This window comes from Pseudorca crassidens, chromosome 16 (assembly GCF_039906515.1).
Source record: "Pseudorca crassidens isolate mPseCra1 chromosome 16, mPseCra1.hap1, whole genome shotgun sequence".
NCBI classification, from domain to species: Eukaryota; Metazoa; Chordata; class Mammalia; order Artiodactyla; family Delphinidae; genus Pseudorca; species Pseudorca crassidens.
The window spans coordinates 29,994,246-30,019,472 of record NC_090311.1 but is presented as its reverse complement, the minus strand read 5'-3'; the positions used below and the strand labels follow the sequence as shown (position 1 = coordinate 30,019,472).

The following is a 25,227-nucleotide window of genomic DNA, read 5'->3' as shown; positions in this document are numbered from 1 at the left end:
GGTCCTTTGCCCATGCAGCGCCCTCCACTGGAACACTTTCTCCCCTCTGCCGGGCGAACCCCTCATCACCCTTCAGGTCTCAACTCACACCTTACTTTCTCTGGGACACCTTCTTGGACCCTCCCTAGACTGGTTTAAGACCCCACCTTTGTGCTCCCACAGTCCCCTCCCCTCCCCCACCCCAGCCCTGCTCAGGCTGTGTGGTCATCGCTGTTTACTTGTGTGCCCCTCCCACTGGCTCTAAGCTCCAAGAGGGCAGGGACTGCGTCCTCCTTGTTTACTCTTGCATCTCAGTAGCAAACGCATTCACCTGGGGCTGATGAGTATCTGCAGAGGGGACTTGGCAAGAAAGCTGCCTGAGCATCTAAAGGGCAGGTGGAATGCTTGGCCTGACCCCTCGTTGCTGGTCACTGGGATGGAAGACATTGGGTTGAAGACCTTCTGGGTGCTGAGCCTCTAGGCTGCCCCTTGCCCATTCCAGATCCTCGGGGGACTTTTAGAAGGTCCCTGGACCCTCACAGAGCTGCCTCACGGAGCCTGGCCATGCTGTAGTTACGTGCCCGCCAGCACTGCACAAGGCTGCAATTTCCCTTCTGTACTGTGACCGCATGCTGCACTCTGGTTTGCTCCAGTGCCCCCCAGCCATGCCCACCCTTGCTCACCGGCCCCCTTGCTTGCTGTTCTGTTGGAAGGAGGATGCACGCCCGCCCTAGCCACCACGGCCCCCTGGGAGCCAGGCCTCCCTGTGAGCTCTGTCCAGATGGTTGTGCGTCTGTTCCCCATGCTCATTCTCTCTGTATGCATGGCAGGAAAGCACTGTCAATTCCCAGAGCGGCAGTCATTCAGCCTGCTGGTCACTACCATCACTCCCACCTTGCCGAGTCACCTGGCGGTGGTCTTGGCATCTGAAGCCTCAGGGACAAACAACACATTCGCCTCCTCACCCTTCCGCCCCTTGTCTGCAACCTGAGCCTTGCCAGGGCCCAGGCTGACATTCCCCAGTGAGAGGCCGGCCTCTGCCTTGTCCCCTGGTACCGGCAGGCAACTCACCCATGCAATGGCCATTTTCCTGCTGGGAGAATCCTTGGCCGCACTGCAAGGTAGGCAGAAGCAGAGACACTAGTGAGTTGAGAAGATCCCATCTCAGGTCCCCTCCTAGTTACAGCCGCAGAGCAGCTGTCACCCTGACCCCAGCATGAGGGCTGCTCTTAGCTCTGCGCCTGGGAGATCCCCTTCCCGCCAGGCCCCTTCCCTTGCACTGAGAATAGGAGACTGGGCGGGGAGGCCACGGACAGATCCGTGCAAACTCCTGCTCACTCCCCTTGCATGGGATCCACACGCCTGCACCGGGACACCTAACAGAGTCTGTCCCTCCTGTGGCATCACCCTGAGACAGGCCGGGTCTCAGGAAGGCAAAGTGTAGAGAGGGGTGGAGAAGCTTTTAGAGGTGTCTGCTCACTCCCCGCACCCCCTTCTCTGAGAACCTTCCCCACTCACAAGGGGTGGGTGCCTGCAAGCCAGGCCGTCCCCCACCTCTGGGCAGGGCTGACTGGACAAGAGGTGGACATCCCAGCAGGAGGAGGGACTCAAAGGCTTTGCGGCTAGAAGCTGAACTAAGTGAGGCTGAGACAGATTTTGGCGCCTGGTCACGCCGGGCTGTGGAGGCTTTGCTGTGTCTATGTGGAGGTCTCATAGACAGCAGGCTGGTGGCTGGAGGTGGGGTGGCCGGGGACTCGAAACAGAACACTTTACACAAGACAGCAGTGTTGACTGTTGGAAAAGACAAATGATGAGGTGCTGGTGCGGCTTCCTGGGGAAGGATAATTCTCCCCCCAGAGCCAGTGCACTAATGGCAAAGGTCTTTGAGCTCCTGGGGCCACTGAGCTGCCATGGCTCTCACCCTGAGCATCCCTTGCATTTTGCGAGCTCCTCTAGAACCCTCCCTGTAAGCCCCCTCTTCTGTGTGAGTTTACGTGGGCCCCTGTTATCTACAATGGCGTGATCCTCTCCAGAGAGTGGTCCAGAGCTCTTTCCTGAGGAGCCCCCAGAGGCCCTGCCCCGCCCTCAGAAGCAACAGCTCTGTCAGAAGCTTTGGAAAGAGCCAGAAGTGAAGCGGGAGACCTGGGGCCAACTGTTAACTCTGCTCACAAATGGCTGTGCGGTTTTGGTGGGTTCTCTTTCTTGGTCTTGGCTTTCCTTCTCTATAAAATGGGTGAAAAATGCTTGCCCTTCCAATACGCCAGGATTTCTGCGAGGAGCAGAAGAGATGTGGGTGTGACACTGGTGTGCAAACTACGCATGGAGGGGTCACTATGAAGCCTGCCTTTTGCTAAGATGATTTCCATCATTCTAGAAACAAAGTCTGCAGATTCCTGGGACTCCAGCTTCAGCCCATGGGTGGGGCTTGCTTTTCTGGCTCTGAGGCCCAGATGCCTTTGCTCACCTCCAGGGGGGCCTGGTCCCGAAGTCTGTCCTCATCCCGCGGGTAGGGAATCTCCAGCACCGAGTTCATCTCCGAGCTGGCCACGTTCCGGCTGGCCATCTTGCCATCGGGCCATGTCACCTCCACGCTGCTGGCCTCATCCTTCCCTAGGGGATGAAAGGATCAGCTGCAGAGCAGGGGGCGGGGAGGGATTCTCCACAAAAGTATCATCATTCATTTATTCACTCACCTAATAAAAAATATGAATTGAACACTGTTCTAAGTGCTGGGGAAATAGTGAACAAGGCAGATGAGGTCCTGCTCTTTTAGAACAATGCCGTCCAGGACAACTTCAGCAGTGATGGCGATGTTCTCTATCTGCTCTGTCAGCTGTGGTAGCTGCTAGTGGCGTGATTAAGGAACTGAATTTTAAATTCAATTTAATTTTAACTGACTGACTTGAAATGGCCACACATGGCTAGTGGCTACCATATTGGACAGCACATTTCTAGAACTTATATTCTAGTGGATTTTGGAAGGGAGAGAGTAAAGCCTGGTGGTAAACATGTTGACTTTGGAGTCCTGGGTTCAGATCTTGGCTGTACCACTTACCGAGCATGCTGGGAAGGACATGGCGGGGGGTGGGCATCTGGGAGACCTGGGGACAAATCTCAGCTTTACATCTGACTTAATCTCAGGCGTGTTGCGTTTATTCGTATTTGTATTTATATTGGATGTTTATAGTCTGCTAGTGGCCGTCACTGGGAATAACCCTCTTTTTAGGGAGCTTCCACTCTAGTGGGGATAGACAGGCACACAGATGAACAAATAATGCCAGATATTGACAAGCTCTGTGAGGAAAACAAAAATAGGGTGATGGGATAAAAAGGAAGTAAGAGTAGGCTGGGGGCTTTTCTAGTCAGGGTGGTGAGGGATAGGCTCTTGGGGAGAAAGCATTTGAGCCGAGCTCCAAATAAAAGCTGAGGCGACAAAGAACCAAAAGGCAGAGAAAGGCCGTCCTACAAAGCTGAGATGTTTACAGAAACGAACGGTGGTGGAGCTCAGAGAACATTCATGGTGAATCCACCTGCACACATCCTTAAAGCAACGTGTTACATCACTGGCAGGAGCAGGTTGGAAAGATTTGTCAGGTGTTTAGGCATCGTCAAAGCCGGCCCCAGCTCCCTGCTTAAGGCAACAGGCCCGTCACCGAGGCAAGGTCAGGCTCATGGTGATGGACTGGGGTGGAGAGGAGTGGGGGGTGGGCCTCACCTGCTGGGAGGGGCCTTTCTCCCATCAGTCACCTGGGGAAGAGGGCCGTGCTCAGCACATGCAGGAGGGAGGCCGCAGCCCCCTCGTCGGTAGTCACCCTCCTGGGCTGAGCAGACGTGGGGCTGGTGCTCGGCGCTCCACCAATCCATACACTCCCCCAAGCATCATTCGTAGGCGGAAAAAATGATGTCGCCCACATGTGTGCGCTACTTTCCCCTTAATGCATACAGACACTGTTAGAAAACAAGTGAAACTGAAGAGTGCTGTCAGATTTATAGCAGCTTTTGGTCACTGCTGTCAACCAGTGGATTTTACAATGATCGCTGCTATGGGGGTCGAGGGTGGTCTGTGAAACATTTTCATGTATGAAAGGGGTTCCCATATTTTAGAAAAGGGTTGAAGCTACGTCTAGACTTTGTGGGGAATCTATGTACAGACGCCTCTGTGCAGAGGTCTGCTCTGGGGTGGGAGCTAAGACAGGACGGCGTGGAAGGACTCAGCTGCATCTTTCTCCCCAAGTCCCGGTGCGTCAGTCCGGGGCTTCCAGAAGAAGGTGCACCTTGACAGCCACATCATCCACTTCCTGAGCCTCCCTGTGTTTGGTTCTCTTTTACTGCCTCCAACCCAAGGCCTCCAGAGAAGTCTCCTTGTAGCGTTCCAGTCTCGGGCCGCCGTGAATTATCGAGGGCAGGGACCAGCTGCTACCGTCCAGAAGTGTCAAAGGTGACTAGCCCCTGCCCCTGTGCCCGCGATGGGGCAGCAGCACCAGAGAGAGGCCGCTGGAGCAGAGACTCGCACACAATGCAGAGACTCGAAGACGCGGTGCAGCTTCTCTTCCTGCGGAGACTCTCCCCTTCCAGGCCTGGTCTTGCTGGTTCTGGGGTTGGCTTTATTAAGCCAGAAAACATTTCTCATAAACTCCTACTGCCCCACTCCCTCCTTCCACAATAATTCATTTTGGGGGAAGGGGGTGAAAATAGGATTGGGGAGGTTATCAACTGCCCCCTCTTCTACTGTTTTTTTTTTTTTTTTTTTTTTTCTGGTACGTGAGCCTCTCACTGCTGTGGCTTCTCCCGTTGTGGAGCACAGGCTCCGGACGCGCAGGCTCAGCGGCCATGGCTCACGGGCCCAGCCACTCCGCAGCATGTGGGATCTTCCCGGACCGGGGCACGAACCCGTGTCCCCTGTATCAGCAGGTGGACTCCCAACCACTGCGCCACCAGGGAAGCCCCTCTTTTACTGTTTTGAAGCAGTCTCTTGAGGTTCAAGAGATGTGGCATTTTTAGGGTGTTCAGCACCCAAATTAAATGGCAGATGTAAAAAGTAAACACTTGGGCTTCCCTGGTGGCACAGTGGTTGAGAGTCCGCCTGCCGATGCAGGGGACACGGGTTTGTGCCCCGGTCCAGGAAGATCCCACATGCTGCGGAGCGGCTGGGCCGTGAGCCATGGCCGCTGAGCCTGCGCGTCCGGAGCCTGTGCTCCGCAACGGGAGAGGCCACAACAGTGAGAGGCCCGCGTACCACAAAAAATAAGTAAATAAACACTTTTCTACTAAAAAACAAAGGAGACACAGAAGAGCAAATGTTTCTCACCTAAGCCAACAGAACAGCTACATGAATACATTTTCCAGCCTGACAGAAGTGCCACAAATAACTCGAAAGAGCTGCCGAATGTTCATAGACAACCACGAACTTACATCCTGCCTCTGAATCTTGCTTCCTCCCTTCCTCCAGACCCAGGGAGGGGCAGGACTAGGAGATAAGTCAGCCGCGGGGAGAGCACACCTCGGTAGGACTCCCTCCTTCGTCATTGATTACTTTGCCGACTTGGGTCCTTGGTTTCCTCATCTGTAAGAAGGAAGCTCTACCCCATCCAGGAAGGACAGCTCTTGCTTGGATGTCAGCCCTGCCCCGGCCGATGTGGACCCTCAGCAGCCCCATCCTCATCATCTCTTAGACATGGGGGGGGGGTGCCCTGCAGTTCCCAAAGGGCTTTTGCGTGTTGGCAACACTGCTAGAGAGTATGCACCCCAAACTGTACCAGATGATTCTCAGTGTTAGGGCACTGGATCCTCACGGCAGTCCCATGAGAAGGTACTAGTTTTATAATTTCTATTTTAGAGTCAAGGGGGATGAAACTTGGAGAGGAGAAGGGAATTGCTCACAGTTACCCAGAGAGGGAGCATCTGATCCCAAAGCCCGTACCTGCTAAACCCTTGTTCTACTGCCTACCCCACCCCGATGACCAGCCCACCATGGGCCAAGCATCAGGCAGGGATCTGGGATTCAGCAGGAAGGACACAGACCCAGGCCCCATCCTGGAGGAGCTGAGCCCCATGAGGGCAAGGAACACAGTGATTATGTTATAATAAACTGGGAAAGTGCACCCACAGTATTGGTACCACTTGGTGAGAGAGGTGGGTGTTAAAAGTCATTTCGTTGGAGGATTCAGGAGGAACAAGAGCTTGTGAGGCAGAGAAGGGAAGGAAGGGGCATTCCAGGCAGAGGGCACAGCACTGGCAAAGGTGTAGAGGTATGAAAAGGGCATGTGTGTTGAAGATCAGGGAGAAGCTCAAAGTGGAAGCAGCAGGGTGTGAGCGTGTGTGTTAGGTGGGGTGGGTGGGAGAGGAGACAGGGCGGGGGGGGGGGTGATGTGGGGAGGGACTTTGGAGCCCTCACAGGTGTGGCTGGCTTGAATCCTCCCAATTACTCTGAGAGGGAGAGTTTATCCCCACTTCCCGGATGTAGACACTGAGGCTGGGCAAGATGCAGTGACCTGCAGGTGTCTGAGCTGGGACTGGACCCCAGGCTCCTGCCCCCAGGTCCCGCTGTTCCCTCTGCCCCAGAAAGCTCAAGTCTTCACGCAGCTGCACAAGCCAAGGGGCCTTTAAGCGGCCAGGCTGCGGGGCCAGTGTGTCAGGGAGCTGGTGCGCAGAGGAGGGCCCCTTAAGAGCAGCAGGGAGTCGCCTCTGGCAGCTTTTAAAGGACAAAGGCCAAGGAGGCACAGAGAATTGCGCTTTTCAGAAGCATTACAAGCAAAACAGATGGTGGGAATACAGTTGGGGGAAGATTTCTGCACTTTAATAAAGCGATTTTTATGTGGGCCACTGAATTTTCCTTCCCTAAATGAGCACCAACCGGCTTGGAGGCAGCTCTGAGTCACTTGCAAACCATCAGCTGAAAGGAAGGAGGGGTGTGTGTGCAGGGGCTGGGGATGCCATCGAAGCCTGGGGTGGGCTGGCCCAGGGGTGAGCCCCCAACGGGGGCTGGTGGGGCAAGGAGATTACTGGCGCTTGTTTTCACTTACTGGGTTTGGTAGAGCTGCCTCAGCTCTGGCTCCAGAGAGCCTGGGTGTGGGATACGTGCGGTGGGTGTGCAGGGCTGGGATGTCGGTTCAGAGCAGCCGGGGTCCAGTGGGGCACTCAACAAGGGCTGTGAGCAGAAACGCTGATGTATGAGCCTGGAGGGCCATCTGCACCGGGGGGAGCAGGGGGAGGCCAGGGCAGGGTGGAGGGCGCAGCGAACGAGGCCAGGGGCTCCCCCGAGCGGGGGCGCGTGGAACGGTTCTATAGGGTGAAGCTGAGAGCACAACGGAGTGGGCCTGCTGGGAACCCCCCGGAAGAATGCAACACAGCAAGGTCCCCGAGTTTTCATTGTGTGATGCGATGCAGTCTGGATCCTCGGGGTGCACAGTGAGGGTCTGAGAAGCTGAGTCCTCTAACCACAGCTCAGTGCTGACCAAGCAAAGGCCTGCAGAGCTGGGAGGCGTTCCTTCTCCAGCCACCGAGAGATGAGCTGGCCAGGCACGTGGGGAAGAGAAGGGCCCAGGAGGCGGCTGCTGAGAGGCACACGTGTGCACCCACACACAAGTCCACGGACAAGCCGCTCACCGCACCTTGCTGCAAAGTCAGGAGGCAGGGGTGGTTTTGGAGGGAGGAAGGAGCAGGGTCAGAGGTGGTGAGCACGGGCGTTGCGGGTGCTGGAAGGGGGGCTTCCCGCAGCCCTCAGCCCTAACCTCACAGCCTCAGGCCCGCATCTCCTTCTTCCTCATGCAGACGTCAAGGCAGCCCTTTCTGCATTCCTGTTCTGGACCTGCCCCTTCTCAGCCCAAATACCACAAAACAAACTGTTCAGGATTGGAAACCATCAAACTGTCCATCAGTAGGGGACTTGCTAAACAAATTGTGAATGTGGCCACACGATACAATACTGTGCAGCACTAAAGGAAAACAAAGGAGACAAGCACAGACTTGGAGTGATGGCCAGGATATACCTTTAAGAGAGAGAGACAAAAAGGCAAGTCTGGGAATAACAGGGAGAGTATAATAATTTCTGCTAAAAAAGGTTCCAAGGCATATTTTTCTATAAATGTGCTCCTGTGTATTTTGCATGCAATAAAATCATATCAAAAGTATGGAACTGGGAAAAGGCCACCCTGGAACACTATATTTGAATCTGCTCCCTGCCCCTTCCCCTCTGCGTTCCTAATCCCCTCACCCTGTTCTGCATTTTCTTTTTTCATAGCACTTAACATCTAACATTTTATATATTTACCTAGTTGTTACGTTTATTAGGTGTCATATGCTACTCCTCCTTCCGCTAGAATGTAGGGTTAGCCATGGTAAGGCTCTTTGTCTGGTTAGTTTTTGGCACAGAGTAGGTGCTCAGTAAGTGAGTAGAGACTAAATGAATCAAATGACACTGGCGGAGGGTGAAGAGGGAATGTTTCCTTTTTGCTTAATATTCCAAACATAGTGGTGCGATTATGGGTTATTTTTACTTTCTGTTTTTAATGATGTTATATTTTCTAATTTTCCTATAACCAATATGCATTATTCCTGCAGTCAGAAAAAAATTAAAGCCTTCTAATTTGACTTTATTACATGCAAAACACACAGGAGCACACTTATAGATAACTATGCCCTGCGAGTGGCTCCTGGGCTCCTTCGCGGCCCTGCTCTCCCACAGCAAAGCCTGGCTTTGGCTTTCTGGCTCCGCAGCCCCCTCTGTTCCGCCTGCCCTCTCCACCTGGCTCTGCGTGCTCCTGACAGTTCGGCCCTGGCCTCCCTTTCCAGACTCCGCTCCTACCAGACCTTTCCTACTCTGTGGACACAGTGAACACTCCCACCTCTGGCCTTTTTTCAAACCAGCCCAGCCCCTGGATGCTCTCCTCAGCTCCCATCCACACCTTCCAAATTCCCACCATCCTTCGAGACCTAGTTCAAGGCCCACTTCCTTGGGAAAACTGCCCAGAGCAGAGAGAATTTCTCCCATCTCAGTCCTCACAGCCACTGGGCCAGTATGACGGGGCATCCAAATCTGCTTGCAACGAGAGCTCCTGTGTCCCTCTGCCTCTCTCACAACCGTGAGCCTGGAGGGGAGGGAGCATTTCTCTGTTCATCTGTCTCTTTGCCATGTCTCTCTGCATCTCTTGGTTTCCCCTGGTCCCCGTCTCTGTCTCCCCGCTGTTCTCTCTCTTTCCTCAATCCTTCCTTCCATCCAGCCTTCCCATCAGCTCCCTCTCTTCCTGCCCCACTGCTGGCCCTCCATCAATCAGGAAGGCCTGTGCTGTGCTGGATCCATGAAGTTCCTTCCGGACGTGGGGGCCTTGGAGCTGCAGGCATGGAGCCACCTGCCCCTCGCTGTGCCCCCGGCTGCTGGCCCTGCTGCCTGCTGAGTGGCCTCAGGGAATCTCACTGCCAGGCCCAAGGCTGACCCACTGGGGCCGGTCTCCAAGAGCAGCCTTCCTTCTGCGCCTCTCTGGGAGTGGATCCGGCAACAGGGGAGGCTGCATGGGACCCGTGGAGCAGTTTGAACCAGAGCTCAGACCCAGAACAAATCCCACAGCCTTGCAAGACAACAAGGATTGGCGTCAGGGCAGTCAGGGACTCCCAAGCAGGAGCAGGATCCGTATCCCTAAGCAGGGGAGGCAGACTGTTGTGAAGAGGCGTGGAGGCTCTTGGGCCCCTGTGATCCCACCAAACGACCCAGCTGAGGCTGCCCAGCTGAAGAAGCAGATCTGTGCTCTCGGCGGGGACAGATACTGGCCAGAGAAGAGACCCAATAAGACCTATAATACACGTCTCAAAATAGCAGAGGCAGCTCATGGGACGTGTGGAAGGAGAAACCAGCCCCAGTCCTGGCCTCACCACTGATTTTCTTTGTGAGCCTCAATTTCCTTATCTGTACAATGGGGTGTGGGTTGATATCCAAGCCAGATAACTGGATAAACATCCTACCTATGAGACCATGGCAGTCACCTTGGCGTGGATGGCCTCACTTGGGTTATCTAGTAACTGAGGGGTCATGGATGTCCAGTAAGAAAGGGGCAGAGCAGAAGGACCTTGGCTGGCTGTGCACAGAGCAGCTATGGGAGGTCTGGCAGTCAAGTCACAGTGGTTAAGACCTCAGACTGTGGCGTCCAAGGAAGTGGGGTTCAAATCCAGATCTCCCTACTTTCTGGAGGTGTGATTTAGAGCAGGTTACTTAACCTCAGCCTCAGTTTCCTGACCTGTAAAATGGGGGTTATGGTTCTTAATTCATCTTGTTGTGGTGAGAATGGAATAAGGTACCTTATGCAGAGCAGCTGTAGATTCGTGCAACTACCACCACAATCAAAACACAGAACTGCTCGCCACCACAAAGACCTCCTTGCGGCTATCCCTTTACAGTCGCACCCACCCCTCTCCTTTTCACCATTTCTAGCCCCCAGCAACTACTGATCTACTTTCCATCTCTATAATTTTGTCATTTTGAGAATATTATATAAATGGAATCAACAGCATGTAACTTTCTGAGATTGGCCTTTTTTTTTCACTCATCATAATGCCCATGAGAGCTATCCAAGTTGCTGTATCAGTAGTTTATTCCTTTTGATTGCTGAATAATATTCCATGGTGTGGAGGGACCACAGCTTGTTGAACCGTTAACCTACTGAAGGACATCAAGGTTGTTTCCAGTTTGGGCTATTACAGATAACGCTACTATGAACAATCATGTATAGATTTTTGTGTGGACATGAGTTTCCATTCATCTGGGATAAATGCCCAGGAGTGCAATTGCTGGGTCCTATAACGGTTGTGTAGTTTAGTTTTTGTCTTAAAAGGAACTGCCAAACCATCTTCTGGAGTAGCTGTTCCAGGAACAAACGAGAGGCCCGGCTTTTCCACTTCCTTGCCAGCACTTGGTTTCGTCACTATTTTTTACTTTAGCTGTTCTAATAGGTGTATAGTGATATTTTATTAACACCACAGGTATACTGTATACCTGGTTATGTTATATATATGCATGCACACACATATATGTAACATACATACATCTATATGTGCATATAGATATATATACATACGTATGTGTGTATATATATATCAAATGCTAGTCTTTAATGTGTGTACACACACACACACACACACACACACACACACACACACACACACACACATAAAAGACTAGCATTTTTTTTCATACCACCCCCAGCCAAGAACCAGTTTTCACCCTCTCGGGCCTGACATCACTCCCGCTGATCACGCATGCTTTCCCCAAGGCTTCTAGCCAAGAGAGGGCACCAGGGGTTTGGTGAGACATTTTAACCACTGAACCGACACCCACGCGGCCAGGGAAGCAGCTGGTTTGGGTAGGTTCGATGCAGGCCATTGTTTGAAGGACAAGGCCATGGCCTCGGACAAATGGAGGATTAAATCCTCTGACCCCAAGGTGAACTAATTTGACAGAGGCACCAGGATGCGGACCCCAGCAAGGAGGGGGCATGAAAACCTCCCTGCTGAGCTCAGGTTCACTTCAAAGCAGGGCTGCCTCCAGTGGCTGGTGTCACAGTAACGTGGTATCTAGAAGATGCTCGGGCTGTGAGCCCTGCATCTCGCCGGGATTCGGGATGCAGTTTCAGCACCCACCGTCCCGCCAATAGCTCACTCGCGCACTCCCACCACCGCCCCCCGCCCCGAGCTCTGACTCACCCAAGCCAAAGTGTGCCACGGGCTCCATCTCGCACAGGTAGCCTGAGCCCCCGTCGATGATCCTCAGGTGGGCCCCACTCTTCTTGGTGTAGAGCACAACCTTAGCGCCCCTGGCGAAGGCCCCAAACCGGGTTCTCGGCACCACCCGCAGCCAGTTGTTGCCGAAGCCCTGCAGGGAGGGAGGAAGGCGGGCCCGGGCGTCAGCGGGCTGGGCAGAAGGCGCAGGGAGGGAGGGCAGGGAGGGACGGGAGGAGAAAGAAGGGGGCAAGGGGCAGAGGCAAGAGAGGAGGAGGGAGCCGGGCAGGGAGACAGACTGGCTGAAGTTTGCAAAGAGCAGTCCTGGAAAAGAGGAGGGAAAGCCAACAGACTTGGGGAAACCAGTGTTTGGAGGAGTGCCAGCAGAAGGCTGAGGGGCAAAGGGCTTCTGGGAGGCAGCTCTTCTTGGAGTTCACTGTGCTGCTGGGAATTTGCTTCCTCCAGGGCCCGGGTGTCCATTTCCTGCCGCTCTGTCAAGCAAGCATCCCGGGCTCCTTGGCCCTCATCCAGCCCAGGCTCAGCACGTTGGGCTGGGCTCTGTGGGTCCCCAGGTCCAGGCACACCTGATTCCCCCGGAAGACGGACAGCGGCTGAGCCATGGACTCTCCGTGGGACAAGATGAGGTCCAGCATCCCGTCTCCATCGAAGTCTGTCACTACACCGCCTGCAACGGCACAGATTTCACTCTGTCCATCGGCCAGGAGACCCACAGGGGAGGGGGGCTCCTGACCAGTGCCAGGTCCACGCCCTGAGTGTGGCAGGAAAGAGCACAGCGCTGGGGATCGAAGACTGGAGCTCGAAGCTCCTCTCCTTTCCAGTGGCCGCGCATTCATGGAAGAGGGGGTCCATTTCCTCCCCCTGGACTTCTGAAGGAAAGCATGGGTGCAAATAATTCAGACTATGAGGGCTGCTTTCTGGTCTTTTATACACACCCTTTATATTTGCATGGTTTTCGTCAGTCTATCGGGGGTTTGCATATACCTGGCCTCCTTTTGGTCCTCACTACAACCCAGAGACCTGAGGAGGGCGGATGCAATTAGCCCCATTTTATGGGTGTGGCGAACAAGATCCGGAAGAGGAAGCGCCTCTTCCAAGGCCACAGGCGAGGCAACGGCAGGGCCGAGTCTTGGGACTCCTGATCCAGTGCTCGCTTGCTGACACCAGGCTGAGTGCCAGGAGGGGTGAGACAGCAGGACGCCCAGCCTCGCCTTTGCCTCTCCTCCCGGCAGAGCATTACCAGAGATGCTACTGCCCGTGGAATCCCACGCCTCTGACCCCGCGGCCCTGGGACTGGGAGAACGGACCGTCCCCTCCTCTGCTTCCCGCCTGGCACTCCCACGGCCTCCTCCCCCACTCTCACCCCTGCCCCAGGATCTCAGCCCTCAGAGTGGCAGGGATAGGATGAGCCCTGCTGTGGGACAGGCTGCACCACCCCTCCCGCCCTCCCCCCAGGCTAAGGGCAGCACTGAGACAGGGGAGAGCAGGCCAGAGCCCTCAGGCGCCCTCACCTGTGCCCCGGCCCTCGGGCTCCAAGGCGTCGCCAGGATTGAGCTCCTCGATGAGGGGGTCGCCGTGTTCCCTACGGATGATGCTGCGGGACAGGAGACAGGCTGTTCATGGACGACAATGTGCTGGCAAAGCCCCAGTGGGCTCCCTGGACCTCGAGGCCCACTAGCTCCATTCTCCAGCCCCTGAGCACCCTGAGACCCTGCTGCACGTGGGCTGCCACCTGCATGCCGACAGAGCCACTCTGCTCACAGACCCTGCCTGCGCCTTTCTTGGGTTTTAATTCACGTTGGTAAATATTGATTTTTCCTTCTCTAATGGATGAATTATAGACAGCCTGGGGAAGGGCAGCTGATGGATGGAGAAGGGGCAGGGATGCAACTACCTTCAACCGACCTTCACATTCCTTCTAGCGGCCCTGGGTTTCTGAGTTCTGAATGCTACGCAGGGTTCCACCCCTACTCCGGTGCCACCTCCTCTAAGCCCTCCCTGATCGTCCTGCTCTGCCTCTGTCACTTTCCTGGCCTTTATCGTTTTCTGCCTTGTGTTGAAGCTCTATATGAATGCATCTTATCTCCTCAGTTAGACTGCGAACTCTTTGCAACCTGGAACCATGTATTATTACTCTTCTTTGCATCTCCCGCAGCATCTAACACAGTGCCTGGCTCTCAGGAAGCTCCAGACATGTCTGTGGGGTGCATGGAGGAATCCAGAGACAAAAGGGAAGAAAGGGTCCCTTTGGGTTGCTAGGGCTTTGTCTGTTTTGAACTCTGAATCATGATAATATTTGCTGTAGAAAAGTCCACTGTGAAAGTCCTGTTCTTTCTGCACGTTGAGCTGAACGCTGATGATGGCTTTGAGCTTTCCTCTCTAATTTTTCTCACTGGGTAGCTTCTCGCAGCCTTGGGCGCTCTGTCCTGGCTGTGTGGAGCAATCTTGGGGCTGGGGTGGGGAGAAAGGACCAGGAAGGATCTGTATCACTCTCCCCTTACGTTGCAGGTGGGGCTGTCACTTAAATCACAGTCACCAGAGGGCTGTGCTGTGGCCAATGCTTTCTTTCAGGAGGGAGCCAGGGTCCCCTGAGCTGGAGCTTCTGGTGGCTGGATGGCAGAGGGTGCTGGCAGAACTGCAAGGTGTCTGCAGGATTGAGCACATGTCCTGGGAGGTGTCCTCTGTCCGCGCGGAGCGTCTGTGCTGAGCACACCCACGTGTGCAGTCTGGGCAGTGAGCAGCATGGCCGGCAGTGCTTTTGTGTGTGTGCACACCTGCCGGAGGTGTGTGTCTGCCTCAGCCCGCTAGCATCCACAGTCCCTTCAACCACTCGTGTCCTGCAAGCTCTGTCACGGCTGGGCAGAGCCATCCCTGGGTTCAGGTGACAACGGAGTTAGGGGTTTCTAAGGCTAAAGCCCAGAAGTTCCAGGGCAGAGCTGGGCAAACTCACCCAGATTTGGGCAACCAGGGCAGGCTTCTCGGAGGAAGGGTCAACAAAGCTGAAACCAGAATGATGAGTGAGTCTGTGTCACTCAGAAGCGAGAGAGAGGCAGATGGTGTGGGCAGCCTGAGGGGTCCAGGCCTGGTGCAGCCCAGAACGGAAAGCTTGGGGTGTCTGGCGCTTCGGTGTAAACTGGGGAGTGGAGAGTGACAAGGCTGGGGACAAAGCCAGCCTGTGGGATGTATCGAAGGGAAGGTAGTGGGGAGCCTGTAAGGGGTTTAAGTGGAAGAGGGGTGTGGTCAGATTCGCATTTTCAACAGCTTGCTCTGCAGGACTGGACACAGGGCGGCAGCTAGAGAAGAGGGAGTGTGCAGGGTGGAGCCATGGGACCAGATCAACGCACATCCTGCCCGGCCTGGGACAGTCCCTGCTCACGCCTGTCACCCCGCCATTGTTAACAGGGCCTCTGCACTCTTCTTAAGCACCTGGAGTGGGTGATGAGTTCCCTGGTTTCCCAGGCATCGCTGAAGGGCCGGCAGACTCACACACACCAAGGCTTTGCATCCCTGGTGACTCCTACAAGGAGCCCACCATGTTTCCTTTGGTGACACGTGACAAGCCCACGTGGTATGGGGCAGGTAGGGGCTCAACTTCTAGAGTTGCCAGCTGAGTGGTGGCCCCAGCTGTAGCCCCTACACTCTCTGCTGCGAGCTCCAGACCCAACCGTCTGCCACAGGGACTCGGGGCACAGCCACGGAACTGGGAAGTGGCTTCCACTGACGCTGTGCGGAAACAAACACACTAACCCATAGGGTGACCATGTGGTGACCCTGTCCGCAGACAGCCCGGGGCCAGCCTGCCCTTGGGGTGGCGGGAGGGAAGCTGGGAGGTTTGACAGAGGCCAGACAGGCAGAGGAGGTGCCTGGGTGCTCGGGCCACAGAGACTCCTTGGTGCTCCAGGCCCTGGCGAGTGACACTTTATCAGCCAGAGAAGGAAAGCAGAGTCTCTGTTAACGAGCAATTGATCTTCCGCAATTAATCTGGAAGTTGTGAAAAAGCTTCTTGCAAGGCACCTAATTAGCAAATCTGGTGCCTTCAGGGGGTGATTACAGCTGGTCGGGATTGATGCTTTGTTAATAATTATATTTTAAAACACGCTTAGTCACAGCTCTCGCCTTTTATTAATAGAGGAGGGCCCTTCTGGGGGAGGGGACGGGGGCCTTGGGGAACTGAGCAGGTGCTCTGGCCCATTTCCTGCCTCCAAGGCCCCTGGCCCACCCTCCTCTTGCCACCTGCTGCTGAGGCCCATTAGCATGTTTTAGGCCAGGAACCAGGGCTGCATGTGTCCTGAGGTTTGTTCCCCAACAGCAGTTCTCAAACGTTGGTGGGATAAGAATCACCTGTTGCCTAGTGTACGCGTTAAAAAGACAGATTCCTGGGCCTCAGCCCCTGAGATTCTGATTCAGGAGATCCAGGGCGGGCCCAGGGATTCTTTACTTTAAATAAACACTCTGGGTGGTTCTGAGGCCAGTGGTCTCTGGACCCCAATCAGAGAAAAATCGAACCTTTCCTCCCTGCATGCAGTGCTCAGTTGCCTCCATTCTTGTCTACCATTCCCTCATCTACCATTAATTGTTTCATTCAGCATTTCCCAAAGGATGTTTAGCAGAGCACCAATCCCAAGAGAAAAATCTCTGAAAGAAGTATCTTGTACTGAAATCTATTTGGAATACTCCATTCACCTCTTGGAAAGTAAAAATACTCATGGTCACGTTAAAGGCTCTGAGAAGTCCTGTAGTCAATACACCTGCCTGTCTTTGCTTCATCCAGATGCACCCAAACAGATTTGGCTCTGGAACCCCTTTGGGTGGTAGAGTGGAGCCTGGCTTCTAGGCACACTTTGTGCACGTCCCCCTGACCATTTCCTCCCCAACAGCAGGAGGCCCAGGACTCCCCGCCTCACCTTTCCACCCCCCATTCTCTCAGCCTCTTGCTCAATCACTGTCCTTCCAGCTTCTAATGCTCCTTCATCAGGGGACCTTCCTCCTCCCTCCCCTTGGAGCTCCTCTTTTGAGTCCTAAGCCTTCCTCCCTGACCCCCACCCACGAAGGCTGAGTAGCCACGAGCCAGGCTGAAGCATCTACCGGAAGAGGCGGTTGGCTGAAGAGCTGCGGTGGGCAAAGTTGTTGAAGAAGATCTCCAGCTCCTGGTCATTGTCGAAGTCGGCAGCGATGACTGTGCGGACAGGCGAGGGCATGGAGAACTTGGGTGAGGCGATGTCCTGGGAGGAGAGAGGGCTGCAGGTCAGCGGACAGATGCGTGGGGCGATGGGGGTGGCCTAGAGGCCAACTCTCCCCACCCCCGTGTGTGCGCGTACGCGCAAAGATAAAATCCTGACCTAGCACGTCCTCTGTCACCTTCCCTGTAAGGGCCCTAGGTATGCTGTGTTTAGGATCACATAAACTTCAGGCTGCTTGTAGGAGAACAAGGAGGTAAGAGGAACAGTCCTAATTCACACTGGTGAAGCACCTTGCTGTTCCCTGGTCCGGACCACATGGGGCCCTCCCATCAGTCACTCGAGGCAGGGCTGATGTGAGCACTCCCATTTTACAGGTGAGGTAACTGAGTCCTGGAGAGGAAGGGGAATTGCCCACTGTCATAGCTAATGAGTGGGGGCCGTCACCAGGGCTCTGATTCCAGACGCTATGCCCTTCCTAGTACGTGCCCTTCGTCCTCCGCAGTGAGAGGCGGAGGCCGGGAGGGCACTGGGCAGTGCTGTGCATTTAAATCCAGGCTTCTCCGCAGACTAGCTGTGTGGCCTCAGGCAGGTTACTTAACCGCTCGGATCTCACCTTCCTCACTGGTGACACGGAGATGAATAACAGCTGTCCAGGTTGTGAGCACCGCGTGTAAAGCGCCTGGCACAGGGTGGGCACCAGGTGGATCCCTGGCACTCTGTCCTGGCCCTGCCCACATCAGCCTCATGACAGGTGGCAGAGGTGGCCTTTAGCTGTGTTTTTGCTGCCTTTATTACCTTACTTTGTTTCTTGGGAGTCTTTTGATTTTTTTTTTTTTGAGATATTTGCCTTGGGGGGTTGCAGTATCAGATACCTCTGCGCAGGGCTCACGAGGAGACCCCAGACCCAGGACAGCCCAGCAGGGACGTCAACGTGCTAAGAGGGCCTCGGTGGGCCTGGCGAAGTGTCCCACCTGTGGAACTTGCCTTTGAAATAGAAGAGCTGTGGAGGGCGACCTTTTGGTTCTCAGCAGAACATCCATTCTGGGTGGGTTTGTCCCTTAAAGACGCAGGAGCCTGTCTAAGTCCCAGGGTCCACGTGGGGAGAATTGGGAAGGGCACAGTTGGGGTTTCTGGGAGTGGTCCTCTGCCCTGGCCCTGCCCCTGGGCCTCCTACTTCAGGCCCTCTCCCCTGGCCACAGGAATGAGCTGCCCACTCTGGGTTGCCCAGGGGAATAGGCTGTCCCCAACAACGCAGTGATGAAGCTGACTGGGAGCCTGGCCCGCTGTCCAGGGTGGGCTGAAGAGGGCCTTGAGAGCTGGTAACAAAGAGACCTCAGGATCTCGAAGTTGTTATTATTCTAACGGAAACCTACATAGGCCCCTCGGGGTTGCCCCACTGGCTGCCTGGGCTTCCAAGATAATGTATGTAAGATGCTTAGCACAGTTCCTGGCACACAGAAGGCACCTGATAAATGGGGTCTCCATTCTTATTCTTATTCTTATTATTGCTCCTGTGAGCTCTGGGGCTGGGCTATCAGAAGAGTTAGTTGACATTTGGGGCTAGATTATTCCAGCCGGTGCATTGTAGGACGTTTAGCAGCACGTCTGTCCTCTGCACACTGGATGCCAGTAGCACCTTCTATCCCATTTGTGACCACCAAGAATGTCCCCAAATATTGTCAAATGTCCTGGGGTAGGGACGAAATCACCCCTGGTTGAGAACCTGGGTTAGAAGGAAAAGCTGAATAAAGGTGGAAATCATCCAGGATCCCAGGAGCAGCTTCTCCATGGCCAGGATGCACCTCTTTTTCACCCAGAGAGCCTGGGTCTCGAGCCTCTGCAGGGAATGAGTGGCTGGCCCTGAGCACCCCAAGGCGGCTGCCTACAGGGGAGGGGCTGTGGCAGTGCCCCAGACATAAGGGCCCTGCTGACTCCCCTGGGACCATCAAGCTTCTGGCAAATGCCGCCACTTTCTTGCTTCCTCCGGGGCTTTTGGCAAGACCAGGTACCTCCAGAAGCACCCTGACTCCCGGAGGTCAGCTCTGACCACCCCATGCTCTCCATCACCCTCCTGAGAAAGGCCCAGACTCAAGCTCACTGGGCTGCTGGTACATCCCTTACTGTCACCAGTCTTTCTGAAGAATTCTTGGTGTCACAGACGGTTGATAGCTCAGGGAGGGGGCACAGAGAGGGGTTCAAGGTTACCTTGTCCCCCACCTGCCATTTGTCCAGAAGGGGCAACTGTTGGGAGCTCTGTGGCCTCAACCTCCCCTGTCCCGCCAGCCCCACTGTGCCCTTGGCCTGAGCCTCAATTTGAAAAGCTCAGGCCCAGGCTATGGGAAAATGCTCCCGACCCAGAGTGAAGCCCACCTCACTGGGCCTTTGCCCTGCTGCCGCGCACCTTGCAAGGCCGCTCTCTCTCCTCTGCCCATGACCGTGCGCTGGGCACTACAGACATCACAGCAGCCCAGGCAGGAGCCCATCGTCCCCCAGATGCTACCTTCCTTGTGGCCACCCCGCCCCCAGGCTCTGCAGAGCCACAAGCCCCTACTCAGCCTGGGGGGAGGCACAGGCGGGGCTGCAACCCCAAGATGACAAAGCAGGGGAGCGAGGCAGAGGCTCCTTCTTACCCGAAAGTGCACCTTCCCATGGGCGCTCATCTGCAGATAGAGGCGGTGGGGGCCATTCCAGTTGCCATAGACGATGTCCACTTTGCCATCACGGTTGAAGTCGGCCAGGGCGACACCTCGCCCGTGCTGGTGGGGGTCATCCACACCTGGGGAGGAAAGGCAGGCGCCCTCAGGGCAGCGCCCCCTGCAGGCTCCACAAACACTCACCTTGCCAGGGCCCCGTGAAGAGCAGCAAGGGAGGGTGAGCCTCATCCTGTCCCGATCTCTCCACAGGGGCAGAAGGTGGGCAGCCACCTGGTTGCAGAGAGAACCAGAGACTTGCCTTCAAGCTGCACTTGCCCAGAAAGTACTATTTTTACCCGTTTTGGGGGCAGCATGGGCTGAGGGAAGGAGACTTGTGGAGATTCTGGAGGACTAAAGCCCTCCCCAGCCACCCCTGACACTGGGATACATTAAGTTGATCATCACTCTTTTGCTCAAATTTCAGTGCTTCCCCAGTACTCTTGGGTCAAGTTCAAATTCCTGCCCAGGGAGCACAAGGCCCCTGCCTACCTTATCTGGTCTTTAACTGGTACCACTCTTCCCCCTTCCGCATATGCACCGGCCACCCGGGATTCCTTTCATTTCTCAAATGACCCAAGCTCTTTCCAGCTTCTGGGCTCTTGTTCAAGCTGGTCTCTCCTTCTGGAACGCTCTTGGTTACTTGGCTCCTTGTTTTTCTTCTGCTCCCAGCTGTAATGTCACTTCCTCAAGGAAGCCTTCCCTGACCACGCCCATGAAAATAAGCCCCTCCCACCCACGCTGCTATTCATCCTGACAGCCTCCCATTCTCCTCCATTGAGCTGATCACACGTGCAGTTATGTTCCTTTGTGGGGTCCAGTTTTCCTACTAGACCTTACACTCCATGAGGTGAGGGTCTGTCTTCTTGTTTACCTGTGTTCCCACAGAGTCTATCTCAGTGCTTGTGGTGACCAGGTATTTTTCTGTAAACACTTGCTGAATGAATGAAGAGACATAAATAATTTGACAGAAGGCGACCAGGGACTTTGGTGACAGCAGAGAAAATACAGCACCATGACTAAGAAACGCACAGTGTGCCTTGTGAGATCTGGGAAGAAAGCTTGTGGGTCCAGTGTCACCTGTTTGTGCTGTCCCTGCATCTACCAGTGGTCAGTGGGACTGAGCTGATCCTGGGGGAGGATGGAAGGTGGCTTTGCCCAGAGGGATGGCCTGACCTCCTAGTTGCCCAAGGCAGACATGATCCTTCAGGTCAAGTGCAGAGCTGACAGGCAGTGGAGGCCGGCTCTGAATACCCATGCTGAGTCTTCTGGAGGACAAACTGCCGTTGGTCATCAGGCCCTCAGAGATGGCAGGTGATAGGACAATATGATGGGGGACGGGGATCACAGACCCAGGACACAGCGAGCTCTTGCCAGCTGCAGATACGGAGATCCTGAGGATAGGGGCCAGCAGAAAGCAAGGTGGTGCCCCCCTGAGAACCTTGGGGGCTGGGCATCCCCTTGGGGAGGCGAGGATGGGTGGGGGTGGGGGAGAAGAGGCAGGGAGACCCAGGCTGGAGAAAGAGGGTTTGCAAAGGCATGGGGGCAGCCTCCAACCTCTAGGATGAAATACCCCATTAATTCTCTGCAAAACTCCCCAGCCCGAATGTCGGTGGCCTTCTGTGTTGGCCCATTTCTCTCCTATCTATGAGGCACCTTGACAAGGAGCTGGTTCCCTTTCACGAGAATAATCGGTGCCAGGCTGCACTTCACAGCAGCATCTGTTTGGGTGATGAATGCCCTCTTGACATGTCTCGTTAAACCCCTGCAATCACTCTGACTTTCAATTACGGGCATAGCACCTTTCCTCTCTCCTCCCGTCTGATACCTTCTCCTATTCCAACTTGCTCACTCACCTCTGCTTCCGTCTCTTTAACACCTTATCAAATCCTCTAGGTTTTCTCCACCACCACCTCCTCTTCATTTTACGATTTTTCAGCAATGAGAAAATTTGCTGCTGGAGCGTTTAATGGGTGAGCTACATGGGAGGACGGGCCGGGGAGCTGCCTCCTTTTTTAGCTTTGCCCGGGAAGAACAGGGGAGCTGACTGGCTGCAAGGGTGCATTTGTGGGGTGTTCAAAATGGGAACTCCCGGGCAGAGTGCTGGAAGGGCAGGTACTTGTAAGTCACAGAGAATGGATTAGTACCTGCTCAGGAACTGGATGCTAGCCGTCAGCACGAGCTGGCGCTTGGAGGACCTTGGATCTATGTGTCTACACCCCAGCTCACCTCTTCTTCCGGAGGCCGGAGCTTGTCCCTACGCCACCAAGAAGGAGAAATCAAACCTCCCATTCCTTGGCAAGGTGGGGAGGAAGTGGGTGGGGAGAAGTGGCTGAAGGGCAGACTGATTACATCCACATACTTTTATTATGTGTCCCAGTCTTTGCAGACACAGACAGATTATTATAGTGATGTAGGAGCCTGAGTGAGTGGCACATGCAAAGGCAGTGGGAATACAGAGGAGGCAGTGCCAATCTCTGCCAGGCGGCACAGAAAGAGGCAGGAAAGGCTTCACAGATAACACCTAAGCTGAGTGCTGAAGGACAAATAGAAGTTTTGCAGATAGAGAAGGGGGAGAGGGTACTTCAGGTGGAGAGGATTGGCAGGTGCAAAGGTCCTGAGGCAGATGATGGATGAACACAAAGGGAGGAAGGGGAGCAGAGCTGGGAGCCTGGAGCACTATTTTTGTGTAGATTTTATTCTGCTTCATATTATAGCTATTCGTTCATTTGTCTGTTTCCTCCTCTAAAATGTCAGTGCCTTGTATGGGCGGGTGGGGGGGTGGGGTAGGGTGATCTTAGCCTTATTCAGGTCAGCGTCCCCAGCTCTTAGCACCAGCCTGGCACTTAGCACAGGTTCAATAAATGGCTAGTGGATTGAGTTGCATGTTTAAGATGGATGTGGGGAGAAGAAATGGAGAGAGGCAGCTTAGAGTGGAAACCAGTGCTGAGAGACACAGGCAGGACTCAGAGTTGGCATGGGCCAATCCCAGTCGCTGGAGAATGGATAACAGTCAGGCGTTCCAGACGCTGTCTCCCCAGCCACAAACATCCCCTGCGTCCTGAACCATGGGGATGTGGAATTAAAGGTGACAAGTAACATTTCCCTGTGCGGTGCAGACAACGACTTGTCCCGCTCTCCCTGGGGCCTGTGGGACCTGGAGGGAGCAGGGCAGACCAGAGTCCCCTGTAGGGTGGTGGGGGTCACAGGACAGAGGCTGTTTTACTCACCAGCACTGGCCGCAGCATCCACGAAAGTGCCGTCCCCCCGGTTGTGGAAGAGGAAGTTGGGCCCGTTCTCGTTGTCGCAGAAGATATCTGAGGCACTGCTGCTGAGGATGGGGCCCACGCTTACGCCCCGGCCGCCTGGGAGAGCACAGCGACTCTCACCGAGCGGCAGAAGCAAAGCCCCAGGCCCGCGTGGAGGATGGGGGCCGCCTCGGAGGCCCATGACGCGCTGCTATGGTGATGCCTCGGAAGAGGCAGGGGTGGGGGGCGGGGAGGGGCGGATTCTGACATTCCAGATGCTTCCTGGAGCCCAGATCTGGGCTCAGGGTTCCATAAACCAACGTGGAGGGTGACTGCACTGATGATGAGGCAAGTGAGGAGCAAGATGGAGTTACTTTGTGCCAAAGGAATGATTCCATGAGCTGAGGAACACAGAGGCCACCACACAGAGCCTTCTCTTCCCTTTGGTAGCTGAACTGCACTAATCCTAAACCCATCTCTACCTGCAACATTTTGATCAAGTCACAGATTCCCTGACAGCCCCCAGCCTTACCCTGATCACACATATGCTGGTCGAGATACCGGGTGTGTTCCTGTTCGAAGGACCTAAAGAAACAGGTTCCAGCCACAGGTACAGGGATGCTCACTTTGTTTTGCTTGATGTAGGAAACAAATGCGAGCACCTGCCTGTCCATCAACAGCGACGCAGACGGATTACGGTGCGTCCGCATGACGGACTCTTCTGCAGCTCCTGAAGAGACTGTGTAGAGCCCCGTGTATTGACTTGGAGGAACGCCCATGACATATCGTTAAATGAAAAAGCAATTCGCCAGGTAATGGTATTGTGTGATCTTATTTTTATTCTCCAGAAAAAGGAAAACAAATGATACTTCTGAATGTACGTGCTTGTGCAAACTTGTTTTTGAGTTTGGGGAAGAGTGGGGAAGGCCACACTCCGAGCTGTTCGCATTGGCTGCCCTGATGGGGTAGGACTTAGGGAGGGAAGGAGAGACAGTATGTTGGCCTTTTTGGGGAACGTCTGTATCGTTTGGCTTATTGTAACAAGAAGTGCTTCTGTAGTTTGAAAGGAAAAAATCCAATAAGGTGTATATTTTTTTAAGAAAGAAAGCAAGCAAGCCAGCTCTCCGTTAGGGTTTGAAATGCCCAAGATCAATGTGGACATGTCACGAAGTCTAATCTTAAGGTGTCTTGAACAAACCACCCCCAACCAGTGAGTTTCAAATAGAGCCTTGAGAACCTGCCCTCAGCCTCACTCCTACCCCAGGTATGGTGCAGGAAACAGCCTGACCAGAAGCAGGACATGCATTCGAGTCCCACCTTGGCTTTTTTACAAGTTGTGTGATCTTGGGCAATTTACGTTACCCGTTTAGCCTAGGTTTTTCTCATCTGAAAAATGCAGATAGTGTGACCTGCCTTTTCTATTTCAGGGTTTTTGAGAGGATCAAATGAGGTGAGAAAAATAAGAGGATCAAATGATGGTAAAGGTCTTTGTGAATCCTACAACCTTGCTACTAAGCGCTACACCTGTGCGCTTGTTAGAAATGCAGAATCTCAGGTCCCCACCGACCCAAACAGGACCCCTGGGGGGTTTACGTGCGCAGTAAAGTTTGGAAAGTGCTGCTCTGAAGGGCTGTTCAGTGCAATGAGAGCAGTTATTAGAGCACCAGCATGTGATTTTTTTAAAAAGTTAATGAGCACTCAGGCAGACCTGAGTGACACTAAGTCAGGTGCCCTCCCCAGCCCGCTTCTGGACAGGGCAGAGGTTCCCACTGTGCTAATTTGGGATGGAGGTTCTTTTGGTCCCCAGGCTCCTCCCATCCTCTGAGATTTGTCCCTGGAGGAAATCATGGGGCCTTTCTCACCTGTGCAGGTGGAGCTTGCCCACCAGGGGCCGGCTTTGGGGCCAGAGTGGGGCAAATGGCATTGCCGCAGTCATGGTTCTCCTGGTGGGGCTCCTCGTTAACACATCCTGGGCCCTGTGCCCCCGGATTTCTCCCAGGTAATCTAATTAGCTCTCAAGGAGAGCTCAAGCCTTGTGAAAATGGAGCCACTGAATCCACAATACTCCCGGGAGAGCCTTCATTAGGAGAGCCCAGGCATGGGGCAGGGCAGGAGGCTTTCAGACGCCTTTCTTTTCCTAAGCCATCAGGGAGGGTGCTGGGCTACAACCTGGGCACCTCTTCTGCCCATTCAAAGAGTGCTGCTGAGTGGCTGCTGGCAGCCGTCCCTGCCCTGGTTCTGCCAAACTCCAGCCCAGGATCAGGTTTTGGTGAGAAACCCTCGGTCTTGTCTGGGTCCCCAGCAATTCCAGGTGGGGCTCCGGGACTTGCTGCCATGCAACTCCATCCTTCTTCCACCGCTCCAGCATCCTCCAATTTCCTCTCTGCCTCTGGCTCCCAAGCTGTGACA

General features: G+C 54.5%; 1 protein-coding gene across 5 annotated transcripts in view; it reads right to left on the bottom strand.

The window, feature by feature from the left end:
* CRTAC1 (cartilage acidic protein 1) overlaps positions 1-25,227 on the bottom strand; it is a 132,344-nt gene that overhangs the window by 2,764 nt on the left and 104,353 nt on the right. For 2 of the 5 annotated variants that reach the window (XM_067709765.1, XM_067709767.1), the window contains exons 6-13: positions 22,801-22,935; positions 19,511-19,656; positions 16,786-16,922; positions 13,212-13,294; positions 12,267-12,367; positions 11,668-11,836; positions 2,444-2,589; positions 1,051-1,093 (exon numbers count right to left, since the gene is read on the bottom strand). In XM_067709765.1, coding sequence (XP_067565866.1) covers positions 1,051-1,093; positions 2,444-2,589; positions 11,668-11,836; positions 12,267-12,367; positions 13,212-13,294; positions 16,786-16,922; positions 19,511-19,656; positions 22,801-22,935 — 960 coding nt within the window. Of the gene's footprint in view, positions 1-1,050; positions 1,094-2,443; positions 2,590-6,768; positions 7,594-11,667; positions 11,837-12,266; positions 12,368-13,211; positions 13,295-16,785; positions 16,923-19,510; positions 19,657-22,800; positions 22,936-25,227 lie in introns of those variants that run through there. The other 3 variants (XM_067709768.1, XM_067709766.1, XM_067709769.1) reach the window with 2 other exon arrangements.